The following is a 19,244-nucleotide window of genomic DNA, read 5'->3' on the forward strand; positions in this document are numbered from 1 at the left end:
GTGACACACACAGCAAACCTGAAAGAATTCTGCAGCCAACGCCTGTGCCACCACCTAGGTTCTGCCACACACGTTTCACTCCGCTTGCCTCATTTTTGATACATTTCAAAGTAAGTTGCAGACTTCAGTCTGTTTCTCCCTAAATCATTTAATGGAATGCATTCTTATATCTCATACTACGATGTTGAACAATTTATTCAGTCACCTACTACTGATAGTATTTAGACTGTTTCCGGTTTTGCTGCTACAAAGAAAGCTCAATTCAGCATCCGGGTACATGACTCTACATGCTGCAGCTTTTCTTCCTATTAGATTCCTGGAATGGATTTCTGGGCTCAAAGATAAATATGTATTTTAAATTTTAATGATATTTCCAGGCTTATACATTCCCATGAACCAGCTACGATGTTTGTTACTTTTTTCCCTGATTGTAAAAGTAGTTCATACACATTTTAGACATTTGGGAAGTGCAGAAAATAATTTTAAGAACAATAAAACTATCCCCTTGTGCACCATCCAGAGGTGACACGACGTTGGAGTGTGTTGGCATTCTTCCTGCCAGTCCTTTCCCTGTGGATGCTGACATGTGCTGTGGGTGCTGTTTTCCGCACCGTAACATGAACACATCCTGTGTCAGCGTGTGCTTGGGTGTGAAACACTCCACTGGGCGGCGTCTAGTTCCCTAGCGCTGCTGCAACACATAGACCTCGACAGCATGGCGTTAAACCCGCTGCCATGGAGCAGGTTCCGGCTCATAGCGACCCTGTAGGACAGAGTAGAACTGCCCCATAGGGTTTCCAAAGCAGTAAATCTTTACGCAAGCAAACTGCCACGTCTTTCTCCCCGGAGCAGCTGGTGGGTTCGCACTGCTGAATGCTTTAACCACTACACCACCAGGGCACCAGGGCTCCTTGGATGGCTTCAAAGAACAGAAATTAATTTTTTCAGGTTTCTAGAGGCGAAAAGTCCAAATCAGGGTCTCAGCCACATATATTCCTTCTTTGTTGGTTGTCGTTTGGTGCCATTGAGTCGGAATGAAATGTTGCCGGTTCCTGTGCCATCTTCATGATTGTTGCTGTGTTTGAGTCCATTGTTGTGACTTTTGTGTCCATTCATGTCATTGAAGGTTTCCCTTGTTTTTGCTGACCCTTTACCGAGCATGAGTCCTTTCCTAGAGATTGGTCTTTCCTAATGACTTCTCTGAAGTAAGTGAGCGGAAGTCCTGCCATGCTGGCTTCTAAGGAGCGTTCTGGTTGTGTTTCTTCTGCTCCTGGGCATTCCTTAGTTCCTTGGAGATCTTCACGTGTATCCATCTGCCCCGTGTGTGTGTGTGTGTGTGTGTGTGTGTGTATTTTGGGGTCTATTCTGGTCTTTTAATAATTCAGAAGTGATTAGGTTTAGGACCCATCCCACATTGGTATGACCTCAACTTACTGATTTTACATTATATTATGTAAGTTAAGCTGCTGTGCCCAAGGCCAATTGATTTAATCTCGTGATTAAATAATAAAACAGCATATAGCCAAGATTTCAATACATATTTTGAGGGTACACAATTTGGTCCATTTCAGGTGGCTACTTTACTGAACAACTCCATGTTTTTGGGGTACTTTGGTTTGGGTTTCTTAGTGTTTGCAGTCTCTTCTGGCCCTGAGAGGCGACCGTGCAGGTTTTCCTGTTGTAGTTTGAACACTAGGAGGCAGAGGGAGGCACAGGGGGCAGCAGCAGGCTGGCCTCCTCCTTCCTTGCCGTTTGGATGCTGTGGGCCTGGACTGGACCTGGACCCTCTTGCAGAGGCTCTGGAGTCTTCTAGGACTGGTGTGGTCCCCAAGTGCTAAGTGCCTTTCTGTCAGGATGTCCAGACCCCAGGCCCATGGGAAGGCCAGAGGGGAGGTGGGAGGGGCTGCTTCTCCAGACATTACCTCCACAATCAGGTCATACAGGAATGCTGAAGGACTCAAGAGGAGGAGCTCAGCCCCCATGGGCTGTAATGTGGAGGGGCTCAAGTGGCTGGTGGGGGCTGCCTCCTCTGGGGAGGGCACCTCCAGGGCAGTGGGCATGCAGGCCAGGTGACTTGGGGCACAGAGGTATACACTGCCTGCTGGCCAGCCCCATCAGGCTCTTGGGCCTGTTTGTTGGACCCAGTGTGTTGGTTCACATAGGGTTTTTAAATACAGTTTGCAATTAGTTGCAATATATAGAAATCAGCAGATTTCACATAAAATGTGCATTCCCAGCTTTTCTTGAAAGTCCCGAAGATCTGACAATAACAAGTGCACACCTCATAAAGTGTGTTCCTCGGGTGCTGTTCTGGCCCAGTTGCTGCCCCCTTGTCCTGTCTCTCACAGCCCTGGCCCACCTCCACCCTGCCAAGAGTGAGCGCATGATTGCTGGGCAGGGGGGCCACACCTCTGGTTTCTTACTCTGCCCACACCCTGCCCTGCAGGCTGCATGTTGGTGATGCCTGTGCATAGGCTGTCTATACTATTTTGTAAGATCCTGGAAGACCCTTCAGATCCCATGTGGTGTGGAGAGGTGATGAGTCTTTGGGTGACTTTGGGGTCCTTGTAGTTTAGGCTCGAAGTCTCCTTAGGTAGTTTCAGAAGATGAGTCGTCTGGGTGCCAAGGCTGACCTTTCCTGCACCGTTGAGACCTGCATGCTTAGTGCAATGCTCAGTAATCATGTGTCATGTTATTCACTGCATGGGTGTCATGAGCAGTCATGCTCCATAAGGTTTTCTTGGCTCTAATCTTAATGGAAGAAGATTGCAAGGCCTTTCTTCCACGGTACTGCTGGGTGGGTTTGAGCCACAAACCTTTAGGTTAGCAGTTGAGTTCGAACTATTTGTGCTACCCAGGGACCTTAGCAATGTGTACACGTAGGAAAAAATTCAACAGCCAAACCTTTGACTCCACTACAAATCTATTCCCCTCCCACTGGCCCACAGTCACCAGTCCTTTTCAGAGGTGGCCACTGGGAGCAGGGTCCTATGTGTCCTTCGAGAGCTGTCTGATCACATAGGAACATAGTTGTGGGTGTACACCCTACACTGTTCTGCCACCTGTGGTCTTTTGTGGACAATAGTACTTCTTGGCACTCCAAAGTACTTCACTAGTCTCCTGCTGATGGACACTTACCAAAAACCCAAATCCGTTGCCGCTGAGTCAATTCCAACTCGTGGCAACCCTATAGGACTGGGTAGAACTGCCCCATAGGGTTTCCAAGGCTGTAATCTTTACAGGAGCAGACTGCCATGTCTTCCTCCTGTGGTGGACACTTTGCTGCTGCATTCAGCACCCTGTGCACACATGTGCTAATATCCCTGTCAGCAGGGCTCAGAAGAGGACACTACACAAAGGTGTGTGCATTTAAATATCAGTAGCTGCCACCCAAAGGGTTGTACCCATGTATGTCTCCACCAGGACTGTATGAGGAAGCTGGTTTGTGCGCAGCGTCTCCAACACTAATGCTCTTCACACTCTGGCCCTCGCCAGTCTGATAGGTGGGCAGTCTTACTGCAGGTTTACTTTACATTTCTCTCGTCATAAGTGGTGTTGAACCTCTTTTTGTATGTTTAAGGGTCATTTGCATATCCTTTTCTGTAAACAGTTTACTTAAACTCATGGTTTAAATTACTTGTCAAACAGACCTTTTTTTCCCCCCTACAAAAAAAAGCCTTATTGTTTAATATGCTCTTAGTGTACACTCAGGAAGAGAGTGAGGTTTCCCTCAGGCGTATGCGACTCGTCTGAAAGAAGTAGTTTATTTTGGTATTGATGCTTTTTGGATTCATGGTACAACTATTCCATTATTCTGAATCATTTTGAATTTTGTGTTCACGAGGTAGGCTGTGGTGAGCCCACCACAAGCCGCGGGGAAGTGGAGCTTCCCCTAAGGAGGGCGACAGCCTGCACCCTGCTTACCCCCCTGCACAACAGCAGGAGTGCTGTTGTTCTTAGAAGTAAGATTTTAACAAGATAATCTTTGGAAATGTATTATCCCAACCAAGTCCACATGAGAAGCTTCAGACACGGGGCCCAGTGGTCACCGGGTCTCGCCCTTCCGTTTCTGCTTGGCTCCCCTTCGCCCACGTCATGTCTTCATCGAGGTCGTCATGTGGGCCAGCGGTGGTGGCAGGGAATCAAGGGCTTTCCCTGCCCTGGAATGGCAACGGCTGGGGGAGTGGCTGGTGCTAGGACCTGTAGGTGCCCTGGCCATAGAGTTTTAGGGCTGCCGGGGACTTTGGGGATGTGCTGGTCAGAGCACTTGGTTTTTGAGCTGATGAACATGAGTCTTGTAAAAGATAAGTGATGCCCCCCCACTGTCTAGTGATTTCCTGCTCGTTGTGTCGCGGTTTCCTTTAAGACTACTTCAGGCAAATATATTCCAGACATGCGATTAGAAGTGAATTCCTGAGTAAGTGTGTCGGAGTCAGCACCCTAAGGGCGGACCCTGTGGTCAGGTGCAGAGCATGTCGACAGGAACGCAAGTTGGGGGCTTTTGCCACACATTTACGCCGGTTTTCTAGAACGGATTCTGTCATCCCCTAGTTGAAGTTACAGCCCCTGCTTGGTATGGAAACCCTGGGGAGAGTGAGGGGGGCTTTCAGCTCCTCCTGACTCCCCGGGGCTTCAGCAGGCACTTACCTATAGTTCCTGCTTTACCTGAAAGGTGCCCTGCTATGGCATGTCCCTAACGTGGCTTGTCTTCAGACACAGGTGGAGCCCTGAAGGTTCAGAGACAGGAAGTCTGGCGGCAAGGTGAAATCATCATTTCCAAGGCCTTTCCAGAAGTCTCTAGGGACTGATCTGGAGTGATTGCCAGAATGTATTGTGAAGTGAGAAACCTAATGTTCGAACTGATCGTGGCAGGACAGTCCCCGGATGCAAGGCTGTGGGTCAGGGACAACGGGAGCAGTGACCCCTTTTGGAGTCACTTCTTAGTACCCAGTGGCAGAGTGCTCTGGTGGGCATATCTTACCCCAGAGACCAGAGTCAGCACAGCCGACCAAGGGCTCCAACACCTGTGCCACCTGACAGGTGGACAGACGCATGGGAGGACATGCATTACCCTTGATATATACACACAGGAAGACATTCAACAGCACCTGAATCTGACTGAGGGAGCCCGGACAGACTGGCATTGGCCCAGTACAAGTCCCCCGCTGGAGCCTCCATGCCAGTGCACGAGAGACAGAGGAGCCAGAGACCTGGCCACTGAGCTGCGTGCGATCCTGGATCAAATATGAAAACAGCTGTAGACGCCATCATTGGGACAACCAGGGACACCTGAATATGTGTATTTGTATACTCGTTGGAGAATACATTTCATGAGTGCCCATGCTGTTGGGTGTTGGTATTGTGGTTACAATGGAGAATGCCCTTGTTCTCAGGAGATGCAGGCTGCTGTGTTAGGGGAAGGGTCTCAATGTCTGTAACTCATTTACACGTTTCAGAAAAACAGAGAGAGAGGTAAAACAAATAAGGCAAAAGATTAACAACTGTAGAATCTGCATGAAATGAATAGAGGTGGTCATTTTACTAGTCTTTCAACATTTGTGTAGGTTTTTAAATTTTCAAAATAAAAAGCTCATGGGGAGTGCCCTCCCAGGTGATGGTGGCAGTGAGCAGCTTTGGTTGTCCAGCATAATGTTTTCAAGGTTCATCCATGTTGTAACATGTATCAGAACTTCTTTTCTCTTTGTAGATGGATAATATCCTGTTCTATGCATACGCCACCTTTTGTTTATCCATATGTCTGTTGATGGACACTTGGGTTGTGTCTACCTTTTGGCTCTTGTGAATAATGTGAACCTTGGTGTACGAGTATCTGTTGGATTCCCTGCTTTCAAGTCTCTTGGGTGTATACCTAGAAGTGGAGTTGCTGGGTCATAGGGTAATTCTGTGTTTAACTTTCTGAGGTACCATCAAACTGTTTTCCATAGAGACTGCACCATTTTTCAGTCCCACCAGCAGTGGATAAAGATTCCAAGTTCTCCACATCATCACTGTAACTTGTTATTTTCTGTTTTCCTGGTGATAACTATCCCAGTGCACATGGAGTGATGTCTCATTGTGGTTTTGATTTGCATTTTTTTTTTTTTTTGTGAGCCGGAGTTGACTTGACCCCTAATGAGTTTGGTTTTGGAAACCATGCTGGCATAGTGGTTAAGTGCTACGGCTGCTGACCAAAAGGCCAGCAGTTCAAATCCACCAGGCACTCCTTGGAAACTCTACAGGGTAGTTCTACTCTGTCCCATAGGGTCGCTATGAGTCGGAATCAACTCGATGGCAACGGGTTTGGTTTTGGGTTATAATGACCAGTGGTCCCTATTTGGCACAAATGATTAAGCGCTTGGATACTAACCAAAAGGTTGACAGATCAAATCTACACAGAGGCACCTTGGAAAGAAGGCCTGGGGCTCACCTTCTGAAAGGTCACTACCATTGACGAGTCAGTTCTACTCTGAAACACGTGGGGTTGCCATGAGTTGGAATTGACTTAGTGGTAGCTGTGTTTTTTTTTTTTTTTAATGACTGATGATGTCAAGTATCTTTTCATGTGCTTATTGGCCATTCGTATCTTTTTGTGAAAAATATCTGTTCAAGTCCTTTGCCCATTTTTTGATTGCATTGCCTGTCTTTTTATTGCTGAGTTGTAGGAATTCTTTATATATTCTTGACCTTAGACATTATCAGATACGTGGTTCCCAAATATTTTCTCCCAATCTGTAGATCATCTTTTCACTTTGTTGATAAGGTCCTTTGATGCACAAAGGTGTTTAATTTTGACGAGGCCCCATTTATCTATCTTGTCTTCTGTTGCTTGTGCTTTGGTGTCATATCCATGAATCCACTGTTGAAAACTAGGTCTTGAAGCCTACTAATTTTTAATTGGTATGAAATCCATGTCAGCTCCCTTGAGCCCCCAAATAAGAAATAAAACAAAGGAAGGAAACTCTTACACTAAATGGACTAAAAGCGTTTGTGGAGAAGTTGATTTTTTAGTGCCCTGAGTGAAAGCACTCTGTATGCTACACATCTGAAGCTTCCAACAGCTTGCCGCCCTGGGCGCCCCAACATCAGAATTCTGGGGCTGCCCCTTGGGAAATGCCCATTGATATTTATTGTCATTTTGCCTGCATTTGTGTGTTCATTAGGAGGCTAGACATTTCCCAGTTTGCTCACTGCATTTTCTGTTCCCGTTTCTGCCCTTTATCAGTTGTATTCTTGCCTCTTGTATAGGCCCTTTCATATGTTATAGATAGCGATTCTTCTTTCACTTTTAACAAAGAGTCAGCACACCACGCTGGACCATGATACTTTCAATGGACCGCGCTGGTTCTACAGAAGTTTCTTTAGCGCTGTGTGTCATGTCCCTCAGGGCTTGCCCTGTCATTTCTTGCATTGATCTGGGCCTGAGAGCAACCAGTTTCTGCGTGAGGGGAGCTCTGGTCCTGTGCTCGAGTGTCTGTGCAATTTGCACAGGGCTCTGGGAACCCTGGCGTCCTCAGGGTCCTGAGTGTGTCCCCAGGGGGGCTTTGGGCCTCAGCCATGAACTTCTGAAGATGAGCCAGATGGAGCTTTGCTCCTGCAGGGCTGGCAGGTGCTCAGGCCTCCCCACTCACAGAGCAAGGGAGAGGGGCTTCAGCAGAGCACATGGCTGGGAGCCGTCGGGGTGTGTGGAGGGGGCTGCACAACATGCTGGGGGTGGCAGAGGAAATCAGACGTGGCAGTTGGGAGACCCAGCTCTTCCACCCATTCGCTTTAAGGCCTTGGGCACCATCCCCTCGCTGGGCCTCACTTTCCAATCTGCAGAGGAAGGTGTAGATGGGGTGGGCTCCAAGGTTCTTTCAGTTCTGGGTTTTGTGATTTCTTCCTGTACACTCCCCTCTCCACCCCAGTTTGTGTGGTGAAAGGGTAGTGAAGACCCTCACCGAGGCGGTCCTCATGACGGCATGTCCAGAGCCCCTGGCACCAGTCCAGCCTTGTCTCTACTGCTTCTTCTGTGGTAGCCCTGGAGCCCCAACACCTGCTCCCCACATGCTTTGCTGGGCACTCCCGGGCCCCTCTCTTCCCTGCCCGATCCTGATCTTGGGAAATCTTCTCCGTGTGGGCTCCTGGCAGCCCTTCCTGGCCCCTGCCCTCCTGTCTGTGCCTCCAGCACACGCCTTCCAGGCTGAGCAGGCCCCAGCCATGCAGATGGGAAGACTCTGAGGGTTGTGATGTGCGAGTGACGGGTCTCTGTTTCATCCCATTTCAGCTGTGTTGGGGTAGAAGAGGAGGAGGCACCAGATATCGACATATACCATTGCCCGAACTGCGAGAAAACCCACGGGAAGTCGACCTGTAAGTAAGGAGCCCCCACCACTGCCTCCTTCTCGCCCAGGCCGCCAGCAGCTCTGTGGGTGGAAGTGCCAGGTAGCAGGAGCACATCAAGGGCATTCTGCCTGGAATTCTGCCACTGGCCAGGAGGCCTGGGAGCCCCACTGACCTGGCTTGCAGTCCCTTGCGGCCCCACCAGGCCCCCTGCGTCTTCTCGTATTTGCTCTGTGATGGAGGAATTGAGGAGCTAACCAGCTTAGTTGTTAACTTCTTGATTTTCTCACCCTTAGCCAGGGCTGCAGAGCTGGAGGAGGTTGTGTGTCCAGCCAGGCCTGCATGGTGGCCTCCAGGTGCTGAACAAGGGGTCTGGTGCCCACACCTCTCAGGGCCCCTCAGGGCTGCCTGGACTCCAGTGGGGCATGGGCGCGGTCCTGTCTGCCTTCCCTAGACTGCTGGGTTGAAGCTGTGGCTGGTGGGGGTAGGAGGGATGGTAGGGAGCCTCAGACTTGGGAGCTCGAGGACTCCTCCCAGCCCTGTGTGGAGCAGCTGCCCTGGCTCTGGGCAGCCAGGCCTTGTTGAGCATAGTTTGCTCTAGCTTCATCATCGAGTGGTGCTAGCCCACTCAGCCACCTGTTGGGTCGGGTCAGGGCTGGGGCTTCCTGACAGGCCTGCCAAGGAGTGAGTTCTTCAGGTGATTAATCAGAAGTGTGTCTCCTTTCTTCCTTGTGTGCCCACACCTTCCCCACATGTCTGCTAGTAGTCTGCCCCCCTGCGTGCCTCAGTTTCCCCACTATGCAACCCTGGCCTTCCAGGATAAGTCGCTTCACGCCTGGGGCATCCTTGCCCTCTGCTTGTCTCTAGCTGTGTGGCCTGGGGATGGTGCCACACCTCTGGCCTCAGTCTCTTCGCCTGTGCTTGGGAGAAGATGAAGGGATGCTGGGATGCCCTGGAAGGCAGGCCTGGTCTGGGGTGAGCACTCCTGGGTGAGGGTGGGCTGAGGGGAGAAGCCATCTGCTGGGCCCCACATCATGAGGCTGGGGCTGGGCCCTCGAAGGCTCCCAACCCCCTGCCCTTGCCCTCCACTGTGCTGTGACCGCCTGTCTCTTACAGCCTCTGCCCTACACAGTGTGTTCCTGCAGGCAGGTGCTGCCCCTGCAGTTTCAGCCACGCCCCCTGTGAGCCTCTGAGCACCTCCGCTGCACCTCTTGCGGGGGGTGAGCCCATTGCTGTGAGGGCAATAGCTCAGGGGGGACAGCTCGGCCTTTGCTTCCATGTCCTCCCTTGTGAAATGCACAGAGCACCCCTGAGCCCCAGGCCACAAGGTTGGGAGGAGTTTTGTAAACTCTGAACCTCTGTGCACACGCTCTGTCCACCAGTTCATCTGTGCGGCCTCAGTCAGCAGGAGAGGGGCAGATATTCTTGGAGACATTGGAGGGGTGCCCTCCCCATCCTCTGTCCCCTAGGCCTGCGGGGTAAGCCTCAGTGCACCAGGGACGGTCCAGCAGGCTTGCGGCCCTGGGTCTGAGCTCCTCCAGCAGGCCCCTGGGTCTGAGCTGCTCCAGCAGGCCCCGGCTGGCTGTTGCTCTGGAGCCATTCCCATTCCCCCGCCTTGCAGGCTCAGCTCAGGTGGGCCTGGCAGCCTGTGGGCCAGGAGGATGGGGTGGGTCCAGTGCCTTTGGCCCTCTGGCCTCGCCTGGCTCATGCTGGCACTGAGGGGTGGCAGTGTGATGACCTGAGCATCCCCCGCCTGGTGGTGATGGGGCTGGGTGTGCTGGTGTCCACACAGGGTGTTCTGCAACATGGTGGCCGTGACTAGGCTGAGGCCGCTCTGTGCAGGGGCAGGGTGCAGGCATGAGCCAAGGCCCTGGACATACCCCCCACCCTGTGAGTGCAGGGGCAGGGTGCAGACATGAGCCGAGGCTCTGGACATACCCCCCACCCTGTGAGTGCAGGGGCAGGGTGCAGGCATGAGCCAAGGCCCTGGACATACCCCCCACCCTGTGAGTGCAGGGACAGGATGCAGGCATGAGCCGAGGCTCTGGACATACCCTGCACCCTGTGAGTGCAGGGGCAGGGTGCAGGCGTGAGCCGAGGCTCTGGACATACCCTGCACGCTGTGAGTGCAGGGGCAGGGTGCAAGCATGAGCCGAGGCTCGGGACACAGCCTCCACCCTGTGAGCAGATGCCTCCACACTGGGTGGCCTTGCCTTCAGAAAGGGACTTAGGAGAATAGTGCTCCACAGAGCCCTGGGGCACAGCTAAATCTCACAGTGTCTTTGCATGAAACACAAGGAAACTGAGGCACGGAGATGTCAAGTGACTTGCTCAAGGCCACCTGGCTAGAAAATGGTAGAGCCAGGGTCAGACCTTAGAGGCTGGTTAGGAAGGTCTGGACACGTGCCCCTTTCAGACCCACCTGGGCCTGGTGCTGCCTGAGTCATCCCAGCTCTGAGCCTTGACTCTGTGAATTTCACTAAGTTTCCATGATACCCACTCACGTCTTGGTCACAGAGATCAGATGTGCTGTGGAGGTTCGTACGAACTAAAATACCGTGCTGTTGCTGGATGTAGTAATGGGAATTACTTACGAGTCCCTGTGAGTCTGTAACTTCATGGTGGAGCCAGAAAGGGTCTCTTCTTCCTGGAAGGAGAGGTGGTTTTGGAATGATGACCCCTCCTCAGGGGACGGTGAGCCCACCCCCCCAGGCTGCTCAGGGGACACTGTCACAGCATCAGTTCTTCCTACTGCACAGCCTTGGAGGCTTGGAGGACTGAGAGAGACGGGCTTCCCAGCCCCCAGCCATCCTACCTGGGACCTGCCCTCCCTGCAGTGCCCTGCTGGCCCCCGCCTGGGAGGAAGGCATCAGTCTAGGCCCTGCCTGGCTCATCAGCTCCTGGAGGGGCCCCTTCTAGCTCTGGTCTTGGGTCTGGTCTCAGTGTTTTATAGCCTGTTTCCAGATCCTATAGGGCAGCCCCAAGGGGGCATATCTGCCCATGGCTGCACCCTGTGCTCACCAATGACTGTGTCTACCCAGGACTGGGCAACAGGCTGGGCATCAGGGACGGAGATGGCACAAAAAGAAATCATTCCCTCCCCTCACAGGGCACACAACTCTGTAGGAGTGTGTGCATGCATGTGCCCATCTGTGCACATGTATGCATGCGTGCATGTGTATGGTACGTGTGGTGCACGTGCATGTGTGTGGTACAAGTGTGTGCATGTGTGCATGTGCGTGTGGTGTGAGTGTGCATGTGTGTACAAGTGTGTAGTGCATGCATGCTCTTGTGTGCATGCATGTGTGTATATGAATGTGAGTGTGCATGTGTGTACATGTATATGTGCATGTGTGTGGTGTGTGCGTGCATGTGTATACGTGTATCTGTAGTGTGTGTGCACTTGTGCATGTGTGTAGTATGAGTGTGTGCATGTGTGTACATGTATACATGCACATGCATGTGTAGTGCAAGTGTGTGTGCACGTGTGTACATGTGTAGTGCGTGCATGCACTTGTGTGCATACATGTGTGTAGTATGAGTGTGTATGCATGTATAGGTGCACATACATGTGTGGTGTATGTACATGTGTGTACATGTATGCGTAGTGTGTGCACATGTGTGAGTGATGTGTGTGGCATGCGTGTGTGCTTGTGCATGTGTGTGGTGCGAGTGTGTGTGTGCATGATGGTACTTGTATGTGTAGTGCGTGTGTGTGTTTATCTGTGCACACATGTATGTGGTGTGTGTGAATGTGCATGTGTGCACATGTGTATGTGTGTTAATAGTGTGCACACATGTATATGAGCATATGTGCATGTGTGTATTGGGGGCCCGTGGTGTGTGTACCAGGTGCTCTGAGAGGAGGACGTGACCAGCAGGACAGTCTGAAGGAGCAGTGTTGGAGGTGCTGGAGCTGGGCCCAGAGGATACTTAGAAATGTGCCTGGGGGAGGAGTGGAAGCCAGGGTGTGGACAGGAGAGGATGTGTTTGTAGGCAGGAAGGAAAGGAACAAATCGGGTAGTTTTACCTCTGTGTGCTCTGACTCTGGGGGTGATGGCTTTCAGACAGGGGAGTGACAAGACTTATCACCCTTAAGGATAAAGCTGAGGGTGAGGAGATGGCAGCAGTGAGCCCAGTTAGGAGAGTGGTGACACCAGGTCAGGAGCGGTGAGGCCGGGACCTTGGCTGGGGACCTTATCAAGAGGTAACTCTGCAGAGGCTTCAGCAGTTTAGGTACCTGAATGGGGAGGGGTCCCTGGAGACCCCTAGCTTCTAGGTCAGTAGCATTGGACAGTGGTGCCACAGGCTGAGATCAGGAAGGTGGGAGGTGTGAGTGGTGGGAGAATATCCTGAGACTGTGGAGGTGGTGGGAAGGTGATGGAGCTAAGGACGGTGTGGGTCTCATCCCAGAGGGCCTGTGAGGAGGTTTTGAGTCTTGTTGCATTTGCAGGTACTGGCCTTCGCCCTTTAGGGTTTACGCCCTGCCTGCCTGGTCTCCCACATGGAGGGCGCAGTGACTGACCCCTGTCCCTCTTCCCCCAGTGAAGAAGAAGCGGAGCTGGCACAAGCACGAGCCGGGGCCAACACCTGACGTCAAGCCTGTGCAGAACGGCAGCCAGCTCTTCATCAAGGAGCTGCGGAGCCGGACCTTCCCCAGGTGGGCGGCCTGCCGCGGGGAGGGTCCCAGAGGCCACTGCTTGACCCACCCTGGGTACATGTCTGAAGGGGGATCAAGGGGCCCAGGAGAACCTGCCTGAGGTGGGAGGAGGGCGTGGGAGAGGAGGGAGCCTGTGTCTACCGGAGGCAGCATCATGTGACTGACCACTAGTGATACTGCTACTCCTGGCTAGGTGCCCAACTTCTCCTCGCTTCTCATAGGAGAGAGGGAGCCTCCTTTCCAGCACATCCTCTGGGGGGTATTGTTGGAGAAGGCTTTTCCTTGGACGCAGGGTGGGAGAGAAGGACCCCATCTGCTGGTGCACTGCCTGGGTGATTCTGAAGGAGAAGCCCTTCTTATTTCATGGGCCAGGAACTGGAGGCAGGTACTGTCTAAGAGCAGCCCTCAGCACAGCCTGTTGGACCTGAAACCAGAAGTCCAATTCCACAGTATTTTAACCCGCTCCCATTAATTGGATTATTTGTCTTTTTATGACAAATAAGAGTTCTTTGCATATTCTGGATGCTAGTCACTTATCAGATATTTTCTCCCATGCTGTGGGCTATCTTTTCACTTTTCTCCATGACGTCCTTTGAAACACAAATGTTTTTAGTTTTGATGAAGTCCAATTTATCTGTTTTCCTTTGATTGCTTGTGCTTTTGGTGTCATATCTAAGAATCCATTGCCAAATCCAAGATCATGAAGATTTATCCCTATCTTCTAATAATTTTATAGTTTTAGCTTCTATATTTGTGTCCTTGATCCATTTTGAGTTAATTGTTATATATGATGTGAGGTAGGGGTCCAACTTCATTCTTTTGCATGTGGAGATCCACTTGTTCCATCACCGTTTGAAGAGACTGTACTTTCCCCCGTTGAATTATCTTGGTACCCTTGTTGAAAATCATTTGAGACCACAAATGTAAAAGTTCATTTCTATAAGCTCAATTCTGTTCCATTGTTCAGTGTTTTTCCTTGTACCAATATCACACAGTCTTGATTGCTATAGCTTTAGAGTGAGTTTTGAAATAGGGAAGTGTGGTTCCTCCTGCTTTGTTCTTCTTTTTCAAAATTGTTTTGGCCATTCTAGGTTTCCTTGTATTTACATACAAATATTAAGATCAGTTTGCAAAGAAGTTGGCTGGGATTTTGATAGGTATTGTGTTGAATCTGTTGATTGATTTTCCGTTGTTTCTTGCATCACACTACTTCCTTCTAGGTTTGATTTCCTTCTTGTTGCAAAATATCCTTTATTGTCTTTTGACATCTATTGTTGCTGATGAAATGTCTGTTGTCAGCTTAATGGCTGTTTTTTTTTTTTTTGGAGAGCGAGGAGTAAATAATCTGGTTTTTTCTTTGAAAATATTTAAGATTGTCTTGTCATTGCTTGGCTTGCTTGTCATCTTTGAAGTACCACAGTTATAGTAAGATGTACATTTGTCTTTATTTATCCTACTCAGGACTGAGTTAGTGCTTTTAATCTGAGGAGTCATACTTGGTTCTGAAAAAATGTTCTGTTTTCTCTTTTAATAGCACATCCCCATTTTATCATCTTTCAAACCTCCCATCAAATTAAGTAATTTTTTCAGCTAGCTATTATTTCATAATCCACTGAGCTTTTTATTTCAATCATTATATTTTTCACTTACAGAATTTCTGTTAAATTCCTTTTCAATGCTGCCTGTTCTTTTTTCACGCTGCCCTGTTCTTTGTCTAAATCCTCCCATTATCTCTCTGAATGTGTTTAATATATTCATCTTAAAAGCTCTGTTTATGTTGTCCTATCATCCTCAATTCTTAGGACTGACTTTTTTTGTTGGTTGCATCTGCTGACTCTCCCTCCCAGTGGTTCACTTCCTTATGTGAGGAGTGATTCTTCAGAGGGATTATTTTCCGTGGGAGCTGGTATGCCCTGGGCTATTGAGGTGTTCCTACAAGGTAGTTTTCTGTTTGCCTTTTGCTGGGGCCTCATGTGTTTCACAGCTCCAGGTCCAATTTCAGGTTCCCAATTCATGGGTATAGTATAAATTTGGAATTCCCACCAGTGAGGTGACGGCTTGAGATTCTGATTTATTAAAGGTGACTTTCTACCTATGTCCCTGGTAAATGGCAAGCATCTCTGTGGCTTACCTAGCTTACTTTGCCCTATCTTGACTGATACTCTTTGAGCTTTTCAGAAAAGAGTTGCCTGCGCATATTCTTCCTTCTTTCCTTTCATTCACTCCTGGCTTATTTTTATTACCATGTGGTCAAATACAGTGAACATTCTTCAGTCCTCATCTTTTATTTATTTATTTTGGTGTAAGTATACACAACAAAACACACCACTTCAGTAATTTCTATATGGACAATTCAGTGACATTGGTTACATTCTTTAAGTTGTGCCACTTTGCTCAACATGTTTTCCAAACTATTTCACCATCAGTAACATAAACTCACTGCCCTCCCAAGCTTCTCATCTATTTTTTTGCGTTGCTGATAGGGTCACTATGAGTCGAAATCGACTCAACGGCGCTGGGTTTTTTGGGTTGTCAATTTGATCACATATAGGTAATTCTTTAAAAGAATGCAGACATTCTTTTCTAATTAAGCTAAACTATTATTTGGTTCAAAGATGACTTCTGGGGGTAGTTTTGGTTCCAGGTTTAAAGATTTCCTCAGGATAATAGCTTCACGGGGTCATCCAGCTTTAATGGCTCTAGAAAGTCTGGATTCCATGAGAATTTGAAATCCTGTTCTGCATTTTCCCACTTTTGGTCAGGATCCTTCTGTAGAATCCTTTATCTAAATGTTCAGTATTGGTAGCCAGGCACCATTCAGTTCTTCTGGCAAAGGAGGCAGTTGTTTTATGGAGATGATTGGACACATATTCAATTCTTATCTTAATTGTCCTCTTGACAGAATTTGACACTGCAGCCTATCCATCCTTGGAGTCCTCTTTTCTTGGAGGTGATGACACCACACTCTTCTGGTTTTCCTCCTGTCTCTCTGGCTTCGTCTCCTGACTTCTCTCCCTGAGCGCTTGTTGAGGACTCTGCCCCTGCCCCCACCCTCAGATTTTACATCCATTCCCCTGGTCTCTCATAACATCCATTGGCCAGCTGCTCTTCAGCTTCTCTACCAGCCTATAGTTCTTCTGCACTCCTGACTGGTATATCCCACTGGAATGTCCACTGGAGAACCCAGCATGCATCTCTGACCAAATGTGTCACAAACACAGCTCCTGCTTGCCCCCGCCCCTACTTCTGCCTCTTCCCCTGGCCTCCACAAATGGCCCTGCCCCCTCAGTCCCTCACAGGAGATGCTTGGCAGTCAACTTTGCCCTCTCCTGTTCTCTCTGTTGTCCCTGCCTGATCTATTGCCAAGATGGCATGAATCACCTTCCCCCTGTCCATGGCCACCTAGTCCAGGCACCTGTGTGGCTGAGTCACCTGTTCTACTCTGGTCCTGCTATAATCCCTTCCCTGCACAGCATCAGACAGAACCTCTTAACATGCATGGCAGGTTGCTAGCTGCCTGCTTAACCTGCCCTGCAGCTTCCCAGTGCTCTTGTCCTAAACAGCTGACAAGCCCTCCCAGGCTTGACCTGCCCCTCCTTGACCTCAGTGCTTGCTCCACCTCTCTGCCCTGCAATACCCTGGCTTCCACTAACTCCTCAAACTTGCTCACAGCTCTCCTACCTCGAAGGCCTTTGCAGGCACTCTTCCTGCTGCCAGGAACACTTTTCTTCTAGCTCCTCCTCTCCCTCCTCAAGGCTTAGCTTAAACTGTGCCTACTTACATGGTGCTCTGCTCATTGTATCCTCCCGTTTTCCCCATGGCACTGGTCACAGCTGTAGTTTTGTGTCCTTGTGTACTCAGCTAATTAAAGCTGGTCCCCAGCCCCACCAGGCAGGGGTGCCCAGTGCACCCAGGGCAGTACCTGGCACCTCACAGGTATGGAGGAGGGAGGGAAGAAAGGGAGAGGTGCTGGAGGAAGGAGAGGCAGCCAGGCAGTGACCAGGGCCAAGGGGACGATCAGCTGTGTGGCCTGCACACCCACAGCCCCTCTGGGCACCCTACCCAAAATGAGTCTGAGAAGGGCTGATGCAGTGTGACACCCTTTCCCTGTGGGTCCCTCTCACCTGCCTCTGCCCCTGGGGTGGTAAGAAATGCCAGGTGGAGGGCAGTCCAGGACCCATCTGGAGGGCCTTTGCCAGACACTCAGCCTGGGGGCTGGCCATGATGGTAGGGCCTGCCAGCCTGCAGGATGGCCGCCCGATGCCACCTTCATGGGGGACAGACAGGAATGGGCAGGACCATCCAGCTGTGCATCTGCAGGAGAAAAAGCTGTATACACAGGGCTCCATACTGGTCTCTCTCCCAGTTTGGCACCCCTGAACCCCTGCTACAAGGGGCTGTGCACTCAGCGGTCTTGTGGCTTTCCCTGTCGGGGCACTCTCTACAGCAGTTCTCATGCGGCTGCCAGCTGTGACCTTGTAGCCTTTGCTCTCCAGCTGGAGGGCATCTGTGCTGCCTGGACCTTAGTGAGTCCCAGCGGGGTATACAAAGGGCTTGCCCAGGCATGGAGGTCACTGTGGCTGAGCTGGAGCAGATCCTGGGATTCAGTGAGGAACCCAGGCCCAGGACATGGAACCAGAGGAGATCCCTTACTTAGCCCTGCTGATGACACCCCCGGGGCCCTGGTTTCTTCCTCTGTAGGATGGACACAGTAATTCGTGATAGAGCTGTATTCAGGATGCAATGACCGTGTGTGGAATCTCTCCACACATGTGCAGTGCGGGCTCCCGGGACAGGCGCTCCGCAGCCCAGATGCCCATCCCCTTTTAATAACTCTGGAGCTCTGAGTCTGTTGGGTACCAGCTAGTTGGTGGATTCTTTCTGGTGCTCATTTCCTGGATGCAGGGTGGGTCTCAGCTCCATTATTAAATTGGGGCTGGCGGGGGCAAGCAGAGTGGAGAGAGATCTCTCTCTGCCTCCTCTGTCTTTCTCTGTCTCCCCCGTCTCTCTGTTTCCCATGTCTCTCTCTGTCTCCCCTATCTCTCTCTGTCTCCTTGTCTCTATGTCTCACCTGTCTCTCTCTGTCTTCCCCATTTTTCTGTCTCCCCATCTCCCTGTCTCCTCCGTTTCTCTGTCTCCCCATCTCTGTCTCCCTCATCTCACTCACCTCTCTCTGTCTCTCCTGTCTCTCTCTCTGCCTCCCCTGTCTCTGCTTCCCGTCTCTTTCTCTGTCTTCCTTGTCTCTCTCTGCTTCCCGTCTCTCTCTATCTCCTGTGTCACTCTCTGTGTCCCCCATCTCTGTCTCCCCTGTCTATTTCTGTCCCCTTGTCTCTCTCTGTCTTCCTCTGACTCCCCCATCTCTCTTTCTCCCCATCTCCCTCTGTGTCTCTCCTCTGTCTGTGTCTCCCCTGTCTCTCCCTGTCTCCTGTGTCTGTCTCTGTCTCCCCTGTCTCTGCCTCCTTGTCTCACTCTCTTTCTGCCACCCCATCTCTGTCTTTGTGTCCCCCTGTCTCTGTGCTGTGCAGAGAACTGTGGCTGAGTCTTGCTCCATTCCTGACTCACTTTGCCCTCATCCAGGACCTCCCTAGACCTTGAATGCGTGGGGCCAGGTGTCTGTATTCCCCACCTCCTTTCCCAACTGTGGAGCCTCGGGAGTCAGGGCCAAATCTGCCCTGTGGCACTTGTGTCCCAGCCTGCTGAGCCCTGGTCCTCTGCAGCCCTCAGGTGACCCCAGGGACAGGTGTGGCCTGGAGTGTAGACTGGTGTCTGTCATCTAGCCTGGCCCTGTGTCCATCTCCCTGCCTGTGACAGTGACTAACAGGTGTGCAGGGCTGTGGTAAGTGAGCCAGCCCTGACCATGTTCCCCCTGTGCTTCCCCCTGCAGCGCGGAGGACGTGGTGGTCCGCGTGCCAGGCAGCCAGCTCACACTGGGCTACATGGAGGAACACGGCTTCACCGAGCCCATCCTCGTCCCCAGGAAGGATGGTCTAGGCCTGGCTGTGCCAGCCCCCACCTTCTATGTCAGCGATGTCGAGAACTATGTGGGTAAGTGTCCTTCCTGGCCCAGTGGCCAGACATTTTGGCCCTGTACCCACGCTCCCCAGGGACCTTGGAGTCTCTGTGACCTTGTGCTGCCGAGCAGAAGTTCTCACAGTTCAGGGACTGGAAGTCCAATCCAGGGCACAGCTCCAGGGGAAGGTGCTTCCTTGTCCATCTCAGTTTCTAGTACAGGCAGTCCCTGACTTACCACGGGTTCTGTTCATAT

General features: G+C 50.9%; 1 protein-coding gene across 2 annotated transcripts in view; it reads left to right on the plus strand.

Annotated features, from left to right (window-relative positions):
* Positions 1–19,244, plus strand: part of PHF2 (PHD finger protein 2) — an 87,358-nt gene that overhangs the window by 36,050 nt on the left and 32,064 nt on the right. For both annotated transcript variants that reach the window (XM_049896570.1, XM_049896571.1), the window contains exons 2-4: positions 8,264–8,349; positions 12,865–12,979; positions 18,864–19,024. In XM_049896570.1, coding sequence (XP_049752527.1) covers positions 8,264–8,349; positions 12,865–12,979; positions 18,864–19,024 — 362 coding nt within the window. The remainder of the gene's footprint in view (positions 1–8,263; positions 8,350–12,864; positions 12,980–18,863; positions 19,025–19,244) is intronic.

The sequence above is a fragment of the Elephas maximus genome, chromosome 9 (genome assembly GCF_024166365.1).
Source record: "Elephas maximus indicus isolate mEleMax1 chromosome 9, mEleMax1 primary haplotype, whole genome shotgun sequence".
In the NCBI taxonomy this organism is placed as follows: domain Eukaryota; kingdom Metazoa; phylum Chordata; class Mammalia; order Proboscidea; family Elephantidae; genus Elephas; species Elephas maximus.